Below are 19,020 nucleotides of genomic sequence, written 5' to 3'. Positions count from 1 at the left end.
GAAACATTTTTTAAATAATCTCACTAGCGCTACCTGGTGTTCGGTACTCAAAAACACAAACGAACTAACGTTATCTGTTAATGAATAGGTTAATTTATTTTAAAATTAAATAAGCTTTTCGAGGAGAGACAGCGCAACAAATACGTACATAATGTGCCGACCCTCCGTAGGGCTAAGGGCAGGTAGATGCTGACGTTGACTATTTAAAAAGAAATCTTTACTAAAAAAATTATATAAAACGGCTTCTACACAAGGAAAGGCTATGAACACCTGCTTTGAAGGGGGGTGAAATTTGTATCGAGTAAATCCGAAAAACGAATTAACTGCGTCCCCTCCTTCGTCGGACAAGGGTAAGCAACGCATCTGCAATTGCGGATGTCTATGGGCAGCGGTCGCTTGGTCATTTTGGCGGTTTCGGGTGGCCGCTTGCTCGTTTTCCACCTTATTGTATAAAAAGAACTTTGAAATTCACTAAAGCCGTCTTCGTAACAATTGAGTTATTACTCGGTGTTTTAGGCTTCCTTAAAATTTAATGAACTTAATAGTATAAACTTTACGCAGACGAAGTCGCGGGACACAGCCAATAGTAAGTAAATTAGAAATTAAACAAGATTTTAAGATATTTATAATCTCTTTATTATTTAATGCATTTACAAATACATCAAAAAGCATTTTATTAATAAAATATGTTACAATCGTAACAAAAGTAGACAACTTAACAATGCATTTAGTATCACTTAACACCAATGGAATGTACTTAGCGTAACTTAAGTAGAGGCATTGCCGACCCTGTCTCGAGGAATTAACCTCAGCTCTGAGCCGTGCTTCAGGAATACATTACCTGTAGGTGAAAAAAACTGTATATAGACAAAACTAATAACTTATTAAAAGTATTAAAAAATACTACGAACGAAACTGTAATAATATTGGCAAAATAAATATTTAATTCTTCGTCCATTCAAATCTATGAAAAATCTTAAATTATCTTTAAAATAATAATAATGTCATGTTTAAAATAATCAAAAATACCTATCAATATAAATTTTCTCATCAAATTGCAGAAAAAATAATTTGGATAGTTAAGAGCCCCAGGTCAGAATTTATTATTCTTGGTTCGAAATTATGGTTCGAGATCAGATATTGAATTTTGCTGTATGATTAGGTAATTATGATGACATCAAAGTGACCATTCAGTAACCAAGGCTTCTTAAACAATATTATGGTCAAGAATTCATTTAACAAACAAATATTTAAGACTTTCTTATAATCAATTTTCTATAAGGTTTCTATATATATACAAACCAGCTGTCTGCTGAGGGTTGATGCCGATACCATCGTCAGTGATGATGGCGCTGGTCGCAGGCTCCACCCGAAACTCCTCCGCAGCGAATTTCAGCACCGCAGTAAACGGTGTCGCCTCTGGCACGCTTAGTCTGTGCCAATTCATAATATCCAGTAGCTATTATTAGACAAACTGCTGAATTGTGAAAATTCATAAAAATGTTATCGTAAATATTGTTAGTTACGGATTTTTTAAAAATCGTTTCAGTATTCGGACAACCTTTTTTCCACCAAGCTATTACATTCCTATAGACTCATACTAGAAAACTGTTTATAAAGTTCTGAGCCAGTTATTCTTATGGCAATATTAATTGAATTTAAGAATGCATTAAAAATATTTCCATTAGTTCTTTATGTTGCGTATAATAAAATACCTTATTAAATAAAGACAATTTTCAATTTTATTACCTAGTAACTGTTGCTTGCGACTCGCCAGCGTCAAAAAAATAAAAAAAACACGGCCTATGTTATTCACTTATAACGTTTTTATTGGCGAAAGAATTTTTGAAATCAGCCTAGTAGTTTTTGAGTTATTCTAAAACATACAGAATTCAAATCTTTCCTGTTCATAATATTAGTATAGACAATAAAATATACTGTAGAGTTATGAAAGAAAAACATACAAAATTATATTAACTTGACACACCACCAGCTCACTATATGTCCCCACCGAGGGGATCGGAGCCTACGCTAAATTAGGGTGTTTAGGCCATAGTCAACCACGCTGGCCCACTGCGGGTTGGTCGACTTCACACATATCTTTGAATTTCTTCGCCGATATGTGCAGGTTGCATCACGATGTTTTCCTTCACCGTAAGAACGTCGGGTAAATTATCTACATATGAAAATTTGAAAAATCGAAAATCACATTGGTACATGGCGGGATTCGAACCCAAGACCTGTAGATTACAAGTCAAGTGTTCAATCCACTGAGCCACCGACGCTCATTATCTCATATCATTAACTTGACACAGAACCTTAATTACATGCTGATAGAGCTATAGGCAAGTCAAAATAATACTTCAAATATTAAATAATCATTATAACAATATATTATTCCAGAAATCTATGTCACATGTATTCTCCACTTGTTCTAGAAACTCCATTTTCAATTCTTCATTTTGACAGATCTTCCGTAACATACTTTGCAGTTCAGAATAAGTTAAATCTATATAAAAATATTCAGCCGACATGTTTTCTTTCAATAACTTCCCACAATCTATTAAAGCTTTTGATAATAAATGAAATAAATCATTATTTTCTATACAAAAATCTACTAAGTAGTTTTCCCGTAATGTATATAAACATCTCCAGAAACTTTTATATTTTACATCCCTGCATTGCATTACATTTTTAAATATATCGATAATATATTTTACACCATTTATGTATTTTGTGTCTTTATTTAATAAACATATAACTAATAATTGTATTGATTCATTATCTTTGCTGAACATATCTTTAATAATTGTTTTACATTCTTCAAAATCACTTTTACTAATTTCCGAAAGGAAAAATTCACTTTTCAATTTCAAAACATTATTTTTTGGGAACTCTTTAGCAATGTTTGTTAATAATGTTTCTTTTGATGCAGTTTCTAAAAATAGATCACTCAAACAAGCCTCCAGTTTCACTTCAGAGAATAATTCTACATACAATTTAAATCCTACATCCATTATACTTGTTTTACATGATGATTGAATGATTTTTTTCATTATATACTTTGGTGGATCTTCTAAACATCTCTTTAATAGAACATGAGATATATTCTCAGTATTTAATTTTGAGATAAATTCACTAATCACAGACTTCTGTTGTAACATATCTAAGCAATTTACAACATGCTGAGCCATTAAAAAGGCATTCCTTAACTCAAGTTCAGTTGTATCATTGTTGGGCCAATCGTCTAACTGACATAGGTAAAGAAAATCGTTCATAAAGTCAGTGAATTGTTCAACAGCCATTCTCTTGGCAGTGGTCAGCTTCTGTTCATCTGTTAACAAAGATTACAACCTATTGAACGCTTGCCTATAACTTTATTTGCATTTTATGACATACTTGACCACCCGTATGGTAAAACGACTACGTATATTAAATATAAGAATAACAACTTACACTTTGAAAGGCAACTTTGGGTCCGAAGTCAAGGTAATCTTGAATGTTACTTTCGACCTGAAAAAATATATTTATGAATTAAACTTAGATCAACGTTGCAAGAAAAACATAGAAGTATATATTTATTTGATTTTCTCTTACATTTTGTACGAAGTTTCTAAATTAATTACAATCAAATTCGATGTTGCAAAATTGATGACAATGACGTGACGTACGCACGTTTTTGACAATTTCGTCAATGTCATCAAACCAAAGAGTAAATACAAAAATAACGTGATTTTTACCTACAGGCAGTTTTCCAGAGTTAACAATTTCACGAACCATTAAAAAGAAAAGTATAAAACGTGATAAGTAGTGCAAATTTACAAGTAATTATACCTTTATAATATTACAACGATTATGTCGGGTTTTGTAAAGATTTAATTTAACTATTTACCCACGAAATGGAAATTAATAGTTTTGGCAATATGACTTACTCTTTGAAAATAGCTGATAACTAAAACGATGACAGTGACAGTGACAGCACAAGCCCAAAAACATAAACAAATTACTTTCATCAATAACATGGATACAATCAATAATATTAGGAAAAATCAATAGCTTATATTCCCGACTTACTACGTACGTTATTTAACCAAGCCAAACCATGTTACTAAAAAGAAATGTACTCGAAGATTTGACTATAATATCGTGTGGCGGCGCACTCATCTGTATAATTCTTAACTATGTCACAAATATTTCTCCTATAACCGGAATATGGTTTCATTTATATTTAATTTCAGTCTTCGTAATATCTGTGCTGTTTAGCTTTAAATTTATTCAGTGGCTGTTACATCTGAACAAACCGATAAAATATGATTTAGAGGGATTGGTAAAAAAATATCCGAGACTTTCTTTTCTGACTGGAATTCTTCCTCGAACTGAAAGAAAGATATATAAAGAACCGAAAGAATATGACATTAATGAGCTCAGTATTATATCAACGGTATTGGAGAGGAAATTGGTATCATCATGGTACATGGCATATATTTCGCCAGAAATTGGTTTCCCGTTTGCTTGCAAACAAATGTTGGATCAGATGATTAGCAAGACGTTTCAGGTACACTTTAAAATTACTCTTATGACTTTCTGCCAGAGCTTGAAATTGCATGACAAAAAAATGTTGAGTTTTAAGAGCACTGTATAATCAGATATTTGAAAATATGTTTGTATATTGAAAAGCTTTACATACGTAAAAAATTCATTCATGTGACTTATCATTGAATTGCACCATTATATTACTTTGTTAAAAATCTAACAATAAATTATTGCATTTTAGATATGTGAAAAAGTTGACACTAAGGATGTTTACGTTGACATCTGTGCGGTACTAACAAGCCATTTAAAAGAGTATAGCAAAGCATTAAAGAGGCATGAAGAGTCACCTACAAGTTCCGTGGAATCTTTGTACAAAAAAACACACCCTGTATCCAATGATAAGAAATATGAATCAGCAGATCATTGTGTAAATTTACTGCGAGTTGTACTAAAGGAACTTATTCCTTGGGAATTATGGGATACACCACAATCGGAAATCCTAGTTAGGGTATTATCTAAAAAACTAGACATTTTCATCAATAGTACATTGGCAGATCCCAGCTGGCTGAATGATAAATTACTCTCAATGATAAAGGAGAAAAAAGAAGAAAATACTGAGTCGCCAGCTCCAGAAGAATGTGAATCAAAAGTTATTCCTGAAGAAATATTTACTGAAATAAATCCATTATTCTGTAATGTAGAGTCTCCATCCGATGAAATTTCATTCCAAAAAGGATTAGAAGGAGTAGACGAGTTTCAAGAGAGAATGGAGAGTATTGTAGAAGAGAAGGCAATGCAGAGTTCAGAGCCAATGGACATCAAATCATCACCAATACTAAGGCAGAGACGGGGGAGGCAAGGAAAAAATGAAGTCAAGATTTACGATAGAGTAATTGAAGGTAACATTAAATACATAATTCTAGTTTTTACCAGTTTTAGTAGAGTTTTCAGCTATTTCGATATTAACTTTTATATTGGGTTTATGTTACATCATGGGAAATGAAACCATTGTCTATGATATCTTATTAACATTACTAGTTTTAACCTGCTATTTTGTTCATGTGAAAAAAAAATGTAAGTGGCCTATGTGATCTTCCAGACTCTGTGTGTGAGCTGTTTTGGAGATACATAGTAACAAATATCCTTTTGTCCCTCCATCCCTCTTTTTCACATTATTAGTAAGAAGTAAGATTTCTCCAATAAGTAGACTCTTGGTTTCAGGGAGTATGAAGACCTGGGAGACTGACATGGATCTGCAGTGCATCAGCCTGGGGCAGGACCTCCTGGCTAGCTTGGATGGGGAGATCACCCTCAGTCGGTTGTGGGGACAGGATGTAGACCCTGATGGCAGCCCTAATCCACCCAGAGCTAAATCACCACAGCCTTTTTGGTTCGGTAAGCTAATACCCTTATTATTAGTTTTAATAACAATACGCCGATTAATTCAGGGAAATCATATTTTTTTTATAATTTCATCCCTTATTTCTAAACGCCCTATTATTTCGGAAGCTTTAAGATCTTGGGGAGCCTAACTTCTTCCCCTTTCTAAAATGACGTAACTATAGGTGAAGAAGATGCGATAGAGTTAGAATGTGGGGACAGCAGCCCTCAGAAGGCTGAACCGAGCCCCGTGAAGAAGGAAAGCAGCCCGAAGCCAGCTGAACTCCTCAAGGATATCCAGAGCACAGTGCACCACGCCAAGTCCAAGATAGGCGACCTACAGGTCCCATACACGTACATAGATGTGCCCCGCAACCGTTCCAGTGTATGTCTCTCAGCACGGACTTTCTGCTTTCAACGCTTTTCCACCATGCATGATAGTTTCAATTCATTTGGCACGTCGGACCTATGGACTATTCTACTGCTTAATGTGCCAACTTAACAGGGTATAATGCTAAACTGCTTGCTATATTGACACGCTATCCCTTACGTTCTCTTTGAAAAAATAAAGACGGCATGTGTCAATCATGCGAATCAATGTTGCTTGGCATATAATGCATGTAATACTTCTGTTTATTATTTCTTTTGGTATGTTAGACAAAAATACAGATGCTATTACTTCATCAAAAACCTACCTATGGCATTGGTTACGATATTTTATGTAGAATTCGATCTGTCATAGGTTTACGTTGGTCTTCAGATTTTGAACGCATGCATATTACTCGTATAATAGTGAATTAAAGAATAGTGTAAGAGTTAGTGGGTGTGCAGGACGAGGCGGCGGGCATGATGGAGGGTCTACTGGACTTTGGCATCGCGGGTATCAAGAAAGGCCTGCGCTTCACCGGCCTCAGCGATGACTCACAAGTTAGTTTGACTTTAATAGGGAAATGTACGGATTTCGCTTTGATATACGTCACTAAATAGACCAAAAAAACAACAGTGGTTTATTTCCCCAGGAGAAATCTCCATCGCATCAAGCCAAGGAAAAAGCATCAGAGAAGATCTCTCCTCCGCAGGATATGGTCAGAAAGCCCATACAGGAGCACAGGGACATTGCGTCTGGATACAAGGGTATGTAAATACGTGTTTTGTAAACAGTACATTATTTTTACAAACTAAAATAGGGACTAAATTAAATGTATTCCTATTTAGAAGAAAACGGCGCCGTACCACATTTGGTGAAGCAACATCGAGTGACGTCGCAGGATAGCATGGTAAGTTTAAAATCGGTGTCAAATTTAAAAAGAAAAAACGGCAAAAAGGAGGACGTAATAGTTATTAGTCTATTTTATCATGTCTTAAAAATCATGATTAACACTGGAAATTAGGGGAATGTAGGTCTCTAGTATCGGAACCGTTGGTCTTCTGTCTCAGAGTAGTATTGGTTGGGGTAGCAGGTGCGGCGCGCGGGCAGCTGGCCGCCGCCGGAGCCGGGGTCGGAGTCCCCGGAGCCCGAGTACGAGGAGGCGGCAGACCTGTCCACTAGTATCGCCAAACTGCGCTGTCTGCTGCAGCAGCGCGCGGAGACTGCGCACTACAGGTGCACTTCACACGCCATTGAAACCTGTCTTACAAGTCTCTAGAATACCTGTTACACTGTGTCAAATATTTCTTGATACAAGCTTGTTAGTGTAATACTTGTAGGAGCAGTTGAAAATTTGGAAGGTAGTAAATGATCTGAAGTGATACAAAGGAGGGGTTTTAGTTTGTCCTTATTGACTGACAGGTCTGAGGAGATCTGGTGGGAGGGCGCGGAGGAGACGCGCGGGCGCACGCAGCAGCACCACTCCTCGCGACCCATCGACACCGCCACGCTCGCAGGTCAATTCTACTCACACTTTCATACCTGTTGACAAACTTCTATATCTTCTTCTAATTAATAATAGACATCTGTTCATTAGATGAGTATGACATGAACATGGAGAGGAATTCTTCGCCTGGACAAACATCCAACAATATGCAGCGCTTGGACAAGTAAGTGAAATCTTCTTTTAGGCAATATTTGTAGCGATTTAAGCATAAAGCTTGAAAGAAGTATGGATTTTTCGTCGAGAATTTTTGTTATTTTCTAGAAAGGTGTTTGTGGTGGTCGTCAGAGCTTGGTATTTCTGACAGGTTGTTCCAACGGACAGTGACGGGCGTGTTCAACTCTATAAAGACGGCTGTGGGCGCGGAGGGCGCGGAGGGCGCGGCGGGCGAGGGCGCGCCGCGGCCACGCGACTGGCACTATGTGTGCACGTCGCCGGACCTCAGCGTGAGTAAGACTGCGGCCGCTGAATCACCTCGGCCGCAGTCCTGTGTGACGTGTGTGGGCGCGTGTCGGCAGGTGGGCGGCGCGGTGGCGCGGCTGGTGGGCGCGCGGCGGGCGCTGGGGCAGGTGGACGCGGCGCTGGACCCCCTGCAGCCCCCCGCCGCCGCGCCCGAGCCCGGCGTGCCGCCCGCTGACTTCGGTAACATATGTACTCACATTAGATAGCAGCCTTCGATAGAGACCTAAGGTGTCTTGAGACTTGCCGTATTTTAGCAACCTTTATGGCTTAGTGCTGCAACTGGAGCCTTGTGTGCGTGTGCAGAGGAGTGGTGCAGCAGCGCGGGCGCGGGCTGGAGCGGCGCGTGCGCGCTGGCGGGCGCGGCGGGGCTGTGCCGCTCGCACGTCGCCTTCCGCCTCGCCACGCTGCTCTTTGCTGGTAAATACCACTAATATTAATACATTCCGATTGTAGGAACACATAGGAACCTTCTAATTCTTCAAGCGAGTGTACTCTCCTTTGTGATCGGAAGTTCAAGGTCAGAGGTTACTTATTTGTCCTATAGCTGTACTAAAATGCTTTCCCATCAATTTCTAACTTCCAGACCTAGCGGAATCTCTGCTGGCGTCGTGGCTGGACGAGCTGGGCGCGTGGCTGCATCAGCAGGTGTTCGCAGTCTTTCAGCAGTTATCCGGCGAGGAGCTGGACCTGACCAGCAAGAATGACCAGCTCCGTCCCCTGGATATTGACGAGACGTGCGCCGCTATCATGGCAGTCATACCAGGTAATTAGTATTTAACATTTAATTTTCTTAATTATCGGTTTTTGAATGTGTTGTATAACAATTTTGAGTCATCGTGTTTATTTTTTTTTATTAAAATATGTAAAATGAGATGACGATATCGTGTTCTAACACGAAATCAACGCCGTCTAGCGATCTCATAATGGCAAAAATGTCTCTAGTGTCAGTGTTTATTTCTAAAAGATTCTCCAATATTTCAAATGTGTTAAAGAATTAATGATTGAGTAATTGTAATTTTTCAGAAGTATACGTGTTCAGCGAGGAGTCGATGTCGGCTGCAGTGCGTCTGGCGGTGTCCAGCCTGGGGCACCAGGACCTCAACAAGGACCTGGTCTTCCGCACCCTGGACCTCCTGGTGGCGCGCTTCAAGCACGCCGCTGGCATCATCTCCACCTCCTTTGATGCCAACTAAAATACCAAGATGTGATACAGGATGTCTCAAAACTAAAAGTTGTACAGTTTTAACACATGCTGTAAAACTCCTAAAGATCTAAGATGTCAAGAATTTTTTTAAATCGTTAAATGCTCTCTAAATATATAAATGAAATATTCATTACTTCTTAGTCAAATGATCTCATATTCTAAGAATCTTGGTTACTTTATGTATATCTATCTTTTATTTCTGTAATAAAGATTAAACATATTAAATGTTTTGTTTTTTTTTTAATACTGGATACTAGGTTTGGGGTTTATAAGATATATTCAAAACACATGTACCATTCCAAATTATTTATTCACGTACAAACACATAATAATTATATCACAGAGCGCATACAAAAATACAAACGATGTTTTAATTTTGCGTCTAACTTCATAATTCTAAGATCAATTTCCATTATCAAAATGTCTTCAAAATATATTCTTAACAAGAAATAGGTTATGTTACATGTTCTCAAATGGGATGAATATATTTGTATATCTGTCATCCAAATAGATATTACGTTACTTATATTACATTTATATTAAACACTTATTAATAGGAAAAAAGTTCTCTGTATAGGAATTATCTTCAACTTTGGCCGTCACAAGTATGGGATATAAAGCGAATATTCATCAGTCCACATTTTTAAGCTAACATACCAATTTAATAACCTTAAATTTATTTGCTTAGTTTAAAAACCAAAAATATTGGACTGAAGTTTTGCTTTTTTACCCCATCTCTTAAGTACCACAACGTAAGAGTTTTTATAACCGTCATTTATTTTTAAAACAGAATGACATTGTTTTAAACCCACGTTAATATACAAAAATATATTTATCTTTATTGCACGTATTCATTTCATTTTGTCAATCGCTTTTCCAAGGAAAAAAATTCTTACTCACAATCTAAAATATAAAAACTTTTCTCGTCTTGTATGTTTGGGTAGTATTTTTTTATCTTAACCTTAAAATTAATCCCGTTTTTATTATATTTTTTCCTTTATATTCTCTTACTTTTCGAGGATAGTTTTATTAATGTTTTGAAAGTTCGTTGATCTGACCTTCGCCACATAATTAAACAAAGATTTTAAAATAATGTCATGATATTGAGGTTATGTTGTTCACACACCTTTAATACAATTTTTACAAGTCATTCAATACTATACTAATACATTAATATTTTACTGTCACACTCACAGTCCTTCCTTAGTCGCTAAATGTAGTATTTCACACTAAATCCACATTTTTAATCACGTGAATTTTAGTACCTACAAAGCACAGATAACACAGAGCACAGATTAGTAACTAGCTTTTGCTCACGATTTCGTCTGCACGGAATTAAAAAAAAATCATATTGTTCAGCCCATTTCCATACAAACTATGTCCTACATCTGGGTCTGTATTGACATCCGCTAAGTAGTTTGGGAGATACGATTCATACATCCAAACTGACGCATATTAAGCCCCTGTCTATCTATCATGTTTAGTGATTTTTTCGCAACTCCACGTGATTTAGTAGACAATATTTTTAGGATATAGACAAGACCTTTAAGTCTTTGGCCACTTCGGCACGTCGGCTAACAATGTGTCTCAGAGCGCGGTGACATCACTATCACAGATAAGGGTGGAGGGCGCGGGAGAGGCGTTGAGCGCGGGGGTGACGGGGAGTGCGGGGGAGGCAGAGGGCGCGGGGGGAGCGAGGAGCATAGAGGAGGTTGGGAGCGTGAGGCGGGGAGCACGGGGGGAGACTCAGATACCTCCAGCTCTGTGCCACGCGATCTGCTCGAGCCGGCGAAATTTAGGAACATCTGCAGATAAAAACATTCGGTTACACAACGAATCTATAAGAAAAATTTATTATTAGACATATTCTAGATTTCGAAGTTAATCGCAAGTGATTTCTTAAAATGAGTTAGAGATGTGTAGAGGTCAGACCTGTTCGAGCGAGCTCTGGTTGACTGTGAAGTCCTCGAGGTCGCAGGCGGCGTGCAGCTCCGCCGTCAGACGGAACACGTCGCTCACACGCGTCTGCACCTCCTTGCCATCCACTACACACAAACAAAAATGACTGTGCACTAATGGCTCATTCACTAAAGGTGTCGCTTTAGTAATGAAATACACAATAAAAGTCTACAAAGCGGACAACTATGACAATATTTTTTTGTTAGTTTTCCCAATAATTTGAGGTTAGCTTTCCTCGTAAATTCTGCTTTGGTGAATCTAAAATATCGTGAATGTATGTGTTTTTGATATTACGCGATTGTTGTTTTATGCCCTCCGCAAGACGCCCGCCTACAATAGAGCACAAGTTACCGGGTCTATGATCTACCTTCAGAATTAAATTAGACAACCGCTCGTCACTCCGGCATATATTTAACTAGTGGATACCTATACAGTGTGTAGGGAGGAGGAAGTGCAGCGCGTTGTTGTGCAGCGCGTGCAGCTGCACGTGCGGCGCCGCGGCCCGCAGCCGGCGCCACGCCGCCTGCACCGCCGCGCGCCCGCCGCGCACCCGCCACCACACCGCCTGCCCGCCGCCAAACCTGCCCGCCCACAAACAATTCTTCCATATAGATAAATTTCACAACAATTCATAATAATGCACTAAACTAAAATGAACACCTACTGGATTGCATTTGGAAACTATTAAAAAAGAACTACGTGCAAAAAAGAATTAATTTAATCATTATTTGCCTAACAGAGTAGTCACGGCGTGGAACAGGCTGCCGGATAGTGTATTCGCAGCTCAAACAGTCAACGCTTTTAAAAATAGAGTAGATAAACTTAAAATCTCAAAGCTATGAGCTAACTAGCTGCTGGGGTGCCACCAAAAACGGTCACAAAAATAAAAAGCATAAGCGTCTTGAACGGAATTCGATGAAATTTGGTATAAATGTAGAAGATAGTCTGGAAGAACACAAGCTACGAACTTTTTTAATTGCACGCGGACGGAGTGGCATAATAAATATTAAATTACCGTCTCAAACACTGGTCTAGAGGTGCGAGCGCGCGCAGGGAGCCGGCCTGCAGCAGGGCGACGCGCGCGGCCAAGCGACGTGCGTCGTCCAGCGCGTGCGTGGCCAGCAGCACGCCGCGCCCCGAGCTGCACGCGCGCTGCACGCCGCGGGACACACACGACCGAGAGCCAGGGTCCATGCCACTGGGAATAAGGGTAAATGTATACAACAATACTTTATCTATCTTTTTATAGTTAAAAAAATCGGGCAACACTAGGTCATCGCTATTGACGTCCCGTCCCTGACAGCTGTCAATGTCATTCAGACGTGTAGGAAAAGTGCGCCATTATGGCGGGAGGTGGTGGCTTGAGTTTTTAGTTTAATTATGTTGTTACAAATACATTTTTGTTACATACTACTTCGTTCCGTACGTCAGCAATCACAGTATGTCTCTTAATAAAAAGTCTTACGCTTACGACATGCTTTGGGCTACATATTTCACACTATTAAACTTACCGAGTAAATAATTTGGCAAAAGGACATGCGGGAAAGGGACAAAAATTACAAACTGCCAACATCAAGGAAGCAATGTTGCCATGGAAACGATAATTGTTATCCTTTGGCTGTCATTGTCAATTGCGCATTTAAATTTTGACATTTGCAATTGAAGATTTCACAAATGTAAACAATATTTTTTTTGACGAAGCCGCAAGGCAACAGCTCGTCTAGTATAATCTGATAGTGTATTAACATCTTGTTACGATTGACGTTTTCTTCTGACACGTACCTCGTGGGTTCGTCCAGCAGCACCAGCGGCGTCCTGCCCATGAAGGCGATGGCGGTGCAGAGCTTGCGCTTGTTGCCGCCGCTGAGCTGGCCGCTGCGCACGTCGCGGTACTTGCTCAAGTCAAACGTGTCTATTGTCCTTCTGATCACCTGTAAAATAACATACATTTTAACTACAGATGTTTTGAAATATGAAGTAGATGGATTGTGCTGAAAGTTACATTATTCAGAAGAGAGTAACTGAATTGAACCAAGATAGATCGATCTGTCCCACGTAGAGTAAGGTAAGAATAGATAGACGATAGAATAGACACTAGATGTCACCTCGTCCTGGTCCTGTATGCCCCTCAGCCTGCAATAGAACTTGAGCGTCTCCCGCACCGTCAGCAAAGGATCGATGGCGTCGCTTTGTGGACAGTAACCTGTACAAGTATATCGCATTTAACACAAAAATAGTTACAATAATTCATGTTAAAAATTATTCGGACTGGAAATTTTGCCACTTTGTGGGATATCTTACTTATAAATCCATTGCAGAGGTCTCTGGGGCCAGCGCGTGTGTTGCGCAGACAGATGTGTCCAGCGCTGGGCCGCACCTCGCCAGTTAGCATTGAGAATGTGGTCGACTTGCCGGCGCCGTTCTGACCCAGCAGCGCTGTACACTGGATTTACACAAATATTTAAACGAACGGATGATGCTAGTCTACTAAGATATATCACTTTTTCTTACAAAAAAATAATTATTTTTATTTTATTTAAATTAATTTAGTCATTAGAAAAGTGATAATAATTAATTAAATAAATTCACATATATGTATGTGTACTATTGTACTGTTGTTTTTTTTTCTATGTATGTCGTGTATATCTATATAAAATTAGGACAAATTATCCGCATGTTACTTATTGTATTGTGTAAAATGTGTATGTGTTATAATTTTGTCCGGTTGGTTTATCTCAATAAATAAATAAATTTTAAATAAACCAATTTAAAAATTGTTTGGCAACTAAGAGTATTTACGAGTGCTAATTTGTGTGTTGCAATCGGTATGATACATAAATACATAATACGACTTATGTATAATTTTCGTCATAAATTGTAAGATGTGATACCTGTCCTGGTGGTATAGCGAGTGTGAGGTCCCTGAGCGCGAGGCGGCGGCCGGCCAGCGCGGGGTAGGCCTTGCTGAGGCGCACGCACGCCGCCACCTCGCCCTCCGACACTGCGCGCATCGGACCCTTCTTCTCCTCTGTGTCTATGAAACCTGGACATAAAATAACATAAAATAACTTACTGCTGTCAAAGTTTTTTAGAGCCGGCACACGCTTTTGACTAATTGTTTAGTTGCACAACTACCAATCAAATAGTGTACCTCCATATGAACAACATTAGTACCGTGCTATAGAGTTAGCGCAACTCTAGATTATCTGCATAAACATCACGTCCCTAGCTGACAGCTGTCAATGTCACTAGAAGTATGGATAGATTGGCGCGCAACCTGCGTTCTGACGAGAAGTGTTGCTCTGAGTATAAAGCGACAGTATCAATTAAATAAGTTGTCTAAAAATATACGCTTATAGGAATCAAAGCATAACTAAACAGTTGGGCGATAGCTTAGTCAAAGGTGTACGCACACTCTCTTTGTCAAAGAATACCTAGATTTCTCATGATAAATCTATACTATAGGCCTGTCTTAGTAACTACGTAGTGGTATTGAGAGTAGGTTAGATTGGCTCCGCAATGGCTAGGAGACTCAAAATTACTGCATAAGAATAAAACGTCAACTTTCTTTGTGAAGATTAATTCGTTATTACGAAATAAAATTTAAGATTCAAGATTTAACCGTGTTTAAATACCTGCGTTGATATTGCCAATGGTCCTAAGGCGCAGCGGCGCGCGCGCGGCGAGCACGCGGCGGCGCTCCGACAGCACCTCGGGCTCCAGCTCGCTGTCCGCCAGCGGCTCTACGCGCTCGGAACGGAACCTTAATACATACACATCCTTAGGATATAAAACAAAGGGAACAAACAAAAGAAAGAAAAAGAAAATGTCCTGTCTCCATCTATCCTCTCCTAAATCGAGTTTTCCTATATTTTGGTCCTTCTCTTTCATTTTCTTGTTAGAATTTGGATTTAATCTTTTACTTCCATTTTCTAATTTGTGTCTTACTGAAATGTTAACCTAATATTTATGAATACGTCTTTCGGTTACTTACTTAGCTAGTAGAACTTCGAAGCAATCATATTCGATGGCGAGGTTGAGGAGATGCATCGCGGTGCCGACGAGGACGAGGGCGAGGCAGTGGTAGGCGATGAGGTCGCTGGTCAGCGGGTCGCGGTACGTATCCATACCGAATTGGCCCAGCACCTGAGAACATAGATTCGCAAAATCTGTACTGTCAGGAGATAAATATCTTGCAGTTTGAAGTAACTGGATTTAAAAAATTCTGATGATGTAATATAGATTTTTAAAAATGTCTTCAAACCTGTGCTCGTATCGTGTTTTTAGCGATTTCCAGCACTCCGTCCCCGAGTGTGAACTGCGGACTTAGCATGAGGATCTTGTGCAGCACCCAGCGCGCTCTATCTGTCGCCTGTTTACATTGGTGAGATTAGGTTTATTACTTTCTGAAATATGCTAACATTTCTATACTATCACTTTAAGAAAAATCATGTTCTATAAAAATTCTATGTCAAGCAGCTCACATCAGATTCGGAGATGATGTCGAGTATGAGCAGGAGGGCGATGCCAACGACACCAACGAAGGTGTTGGCGCAGAAGAGCAGCATGTTGGCGAGGCTGGGCTGCGTGAACAGACGTGACGTCACGTGCACCACGCCCGCGCAACCATAACTAAAAGAAAAATGTATAAAGATACCAGAATTATAGATTCGAGAATATTTCTAAAAAGCTCTTTAATAGTTAAAGGGTAGATACGCACCCATACAAAAAGATGAGGAGACAAATAGCGGGCAAATTATTTCTAGAGACGAATACGGGGAAGTGGAATGCCTCCAGCACGACTGCAGTAATAATAATGTTGACCACAATTACCTGGAAAGAAAGTTGTTTTCAAAAATATGTTCATGTTGATCTTGGGGCTGCGATATGCCCACTGACCACTGGTACTATACTGACCGCCATGTCCCAGAGCAGCGCGGAGGCCCAGTAGAGGGTGGGGGTGACGCCGGCCAGCAGCTGCAGGCGCTGCTGCTGCGTGGCGCGCGCCGTCACCAGCCGCACCGCGCCGCCCGCGCTCGCCAAGCTGAACGCGATCAGCAGCATCGCCGACACGCCCGCGTCCGCGATGTGCTGGTAACTACAACATAATATCAAGATACGCTTGCCTAATAATCACGAAAATGAGAAACATTGGGTAGAGCAACAAATTTATAGTTTAACAGTGGCAGAGCCCGCTTTAATATTCTGGTACTACAGGGCCGTATGTAATACCACGACTACACTGAAGACAGGCGTGCAGTGGGATCATTTCCGCGTTTCGTTTGATGAGTGTGGTGCCGGAGGCCTCTTTTTAGTCCCTTTCCCTTTTCATCCTTTTCTTAAGAGGAAAAGATGGGAAGGAAAATTGGATTTGACGGTGGAGGACACGCATAGGAAGGAGAAAAGTCCTCGCATTTCGGTAAATTCAGGTGACCGCTAGCATCTCATATTATAAAAAAAAAAATAGAACTAGTAAACGAGAAAGTAGATATCGTAAAAAATCAAGAGAACATTGTAATGATCGTGAGGAAAGTTTTGTTTGTACTAACACAGTATCTTTGTTGATGGGCTCGTTGGATATCTTGAGCGGGTGCGAGTACGTCGTGATGCTGGCGTAGCGGCGCCCGCTGGCCGCGCGCAGCGCCGCCGTGTGCAGCGCGCTCACGTACGTGGGCATGGCGTGGTATCCTTTATTATTGTACCATACCATCAGGTTTGACATGTTATTCTTGATCACAGAGGAGTAGCCGCCGTACCTACAAACATTTCACTATAAGTAGCACGTGCGATACGTATTTTTTTGTAGGTTCTACGGCTGTATAATACCTTTTCTCCATGTAAACATCGTGTGAGGCTACAAGCCATTTGTTGAGAGTATGTGCATCGGGTAACATCATCAATTCTGGAAGAGTACTGCTGTTAACAGCACTCAGGTCACATTCTTGTTTTAAGACCACACAATTACATACAGGATTGTCCTGGAACAAGCAAATGATAAATGCACCTGTTTATTGCCGAGGGTTACCTTTTCAATCTCTGTGTCAAAAAAGAGACAACAATATGTTGTGTCACTAGTAACCTAATTCATTAAATTACCTCATCTGTCCAGTTTCTCGCTCGCTTGTCGCCAATTAGTATGTTCATGATGTCTTGAGAAAACAGCGGACTGATGACGCTATCGTCAGTAATCAACGGCTTTTTACTGAAAAACATGAAAATTATAAAATCATTTTGAATGTTTCATTAAATTTTAGTTCAAATCGGCTTCTAAGTGTAAAGAAAATTAAATTCTTTGCCTTTACATACATGAGGTAGTCGGTTGTGTTGTCGTACAGGCGGTGCAGAGGCAGAGCGAATTCGCTGTTGGGCGGCGGCCGGATGTTAGAGAATGCCATCGATACCAACACGAACAGCGAAGGAAGTGCCACCAACATGAACAGTAGAGACCTAATAACATGGACAAAATCAGCGAGGGAATCATTATGATGAATTAAGACAAGAAAAATATCGTAGTACCAAACTGTAGTTACCTATTTCTCGTGTAATGCAGGTATCGTGCGTACAACAGCGCCACGAACTGATCCCACACCGAACCCACCAGTGGGCCTTCCCGTGGGACAAGTGGGGCTTTGTCATTTCGCAGGCTGGTTGTCGATGCACTTTTAGATGGTGTGTCTGAAACTTATTATAAAGATTTACAAATAATGTAACTGACACTGAGAATCGGAAGCTGGTTTGTAGAAAGTAAAAACTTCAAATCTTACCTAATTCAACGTTCTGGTGTGGAGCATCGGCCTGGTGGCAGATGGTGAAGAAGACCTGCTCTAGGCTGCTGCAGTCGAGGTTGAAGTCGCGGAAGCCCAGCGCCGCCTGTTGCGACTCCAGTGCCAAGCACAACTCAAGGTAGCTAGCAAACAGAAGATATAGTTAAAACTATAGATAAGCATATGAGCACTGAGCAATACGTAAACATTTGAAATGTCGAAATATAGTTCTACTTTGAATATCCCTTACTTGCTGCTAACGCCATCTTGGTCGAAGAACGGTAAATTTATCTCAACCTCCGATCTATTCACGTCGACCAGGGTAGCATTCCTGATGACATTTCTGACGGTCACGAGCAGGAGGTTGGTCTTTTCTTCTATGCATTCTTCATCTTTCACCTCACAATGATCATCCAATTTTCTCCTGGTATCAGGATACATCACCGTCAGCTTGTAGCCACTCCCGAGGGAACGTTTGATTTCTATTGGTGATCCTGTTGTATGGATTTGACCCTTAAGGAAAAAAAGAAGTTAAAGATGCAATTGTGATTTAATCGCTCATAAATTTTAAAAGGTAAGTAGTACCTTGTGCATGATGACTATCTGATCGCTGAGCAGCTCCGCCTCGTCAAGGTGGTGCGTCGTCAGCAGGATAGTCCTGTTCTCGCGCAACTTCAATATCATCGACCAGATGTCCCTGACAAAATGATTTTGTTACAACGATGGAACTTCGAACCTTGAAGCAAAGTTTGAAAGGGGTTCTATATTGTACCTCCTAGCGGCCGGGTCGACCCCCGCAGTGGGCTCATCCAGCACCACGAGGCCGGGCTCGGCGACGAAGGCGAGC

At 40.2% G+C, this 19,020-nt stretch overlaps 3 protein-coding genes across 8 annotated transcripts in view; 1 reads left to right on the top strand and 2 right to left on the bottom strand.

Moving 5' to 3' along the window:
* Window positions 1-631: 631 nt before the first annotated feature.
* LOC106107725 (ubiquitin-fold modifier 1) lies at window positions 632-3,730 on the bottom strand. 2 transcript variants are annotated; one of them, XM_013288714.1, is made up of 4 exons: window positions 3,598-3,730; window positions 3,457-3,513; window positions 1,303-1,433; window positions 632-841 (listed from the first exon to the last, which is right to left on the bottom strand). In XM_013288714.1, the coding sequence occupies exons 1-4, from the start codon at window positions 3,699-3,701 to the stop codon at window positions 768-770; spliced, it is 366 nt and encodes a 121-aa protein (XP_013144168.1). In that variant the 5' UTR covers window positions 3,702-3,730; the 3' UTR covers window positions 632-767. The 2 variants fall into 2 exon arrangements, with proteins under 2 accessions (XP_013144168.1, XP_013144167.1); XM_013288713.1 differs by lacking the exons at window positions 632-841; window positions 1,303-1,433 and adding an exon at window positions 2,217-3,334 and having other exon boundaries at window positions 3,598-3,624.
* A 242-nt stretch (window positions 3,731-3,972) lies between these two features.
* LOC106107735 lies at window positions 3,973-9,636 on the top strand. 5 transcript variants are annotated; one of them, XM_013288735.1, is made up of 15 exons: window positions 3,973-4,555; window positions 4,775-5,432; window positions 5,755-5,928; window positions 6,099-6,256; window positions 6,745-6,840; window positions 6,933-7,047; window positions 7,129-7,190; window positions 7,371-7,516; window positions 7,703-7,797; window positions 7,878-7,950; window positions 8,092-8,230; window positions 8,303-8,426; window positions 8,550-8,663; window positions 8,830-9,009; window positions 9,270-9,636. In XM_013288735.1, exons 1-15 carry the CDS (start codon window positions 4,103-4,105, stop codon window positions 9,437-9,439), a joined length of 2,757 nt encoding a protein of 918 aa, XP_013144189.1. In that variant the 5' UTR covers window positions 3,973-4,102; the 3' UTR covers window positions 9,440-9,636. The 5 variants fall into 5 exon arrangements, with proteins under 5 accessions (XP_013144189.1, XP_013144188.1, XP_013144186.1 ...); XM_013288734.1 differs by having other exon boundaries at window positions 6,099-6,298; window positions 7,374-7,516; XM_013288732.1 differs by having other exon boundaries at window positions 6,099-6,298.
* A 1,388-nt stretch (window positions 9,637-11,024) lies between these two features.
* Window positions 11,025-19,020, bottom strand: part of LOC106107719 — a 45,420-nt gene continuing 37,424 nt past the window's right edge. The window contains exons 45-66 of the mRNA XM_013288704.1: window positions 18,759-18,870; window positions 18,424-18,686; window positions 18,174-18,316; window positions 17,940-18,084; window positions 17,716-17,856; window positions 17,506-17,611; window positions 17,236-17,387; window positions 16,959-17,165; window positions 16,309-16,507; window positions 16,130-16,242; window positions 15,894-16,041; window positions 15,674-15,781; window positions 15,404-15,555; window positions 15,045-15,172; window positions 14,301-14,452; window positions 13,711-13,852; window positions 13,515-13,612; window positions 13,192-13,340; window positions 12,425-12,607; window positions 11,842-11,990; window positions 11,383-11,495; window positions 11,025-11,255 (exon numbers count right to left, since the gene is read on the bottom strand). Coding sequence (XP_013144158.1) covers window positions 11,025-11,255; window positions 11,383-11,495; window positions 11,842-11,990; window positions 12,425-12,607; window positions 13,192-13,340; window positions 13,515-13,612; window positions 13,711-13,852; window positions 14,301-14,452; window positions 15,045-15,172; window positions 15,404-15,555; window positions 15,674-15,781; window positions 15,894-16,041; window positions 16,130-16,242; window positions 16,309-16,507; window positions 16,959-17,165; window positions 17,236-17,387; window positions 17,506-17,611; window positions 17,716-17,856; window positions 17,940-18,084; window positions 18,174-18,316; window positions 18,424-18,686; window positions 18,759-18,870 — 3,334 coding nt within the window. The remainder of the gene's footprint in view (window positions 11,256-11,382; window positions 11,496-11,841; window positions 11,991-12,424; window positions 12,608-13,191; window positions 13,341-13,514; window positions 13,613-13,710; window positions 13,853-14,300; window positions 14,453-15,044; window positions 15,173-15,403; window positions 15,556-15,673; window positions 15,782-15,893; window positions 16,042-16,129; window positions 16,243-16,308; window positions 16,508-16,958; window positions 17,166-17,235; window positions 17,388-17,505; window positions 17,612-17,715; window positions 17,857-17,939; window positions 18,085-18,173; window positions 18,317-18,423; window positions 18,687-18,758; window positions 18,871-19,020) is intronic.

This window comes from Papilio polytes, unplaced genomic scaffold, assembly GCF_000836215.1.
Source record: "Papilio polytes unplaced genomic scaffold, Ppol_1.0 DF821911.1, whole genome shotgun sequence".
Taxonomy (NCBI): Eukaryota; Metazoa; Arthropoda; class Insecta; order Lepidoptera; family Papilionidae; genus Papilio; species Papilio polytes.
The sequence above is the reverse complement of the archived record's forward strand: the minus strand, read 5'-3'. Positions and strand labels throughout refer to the sequence as shown.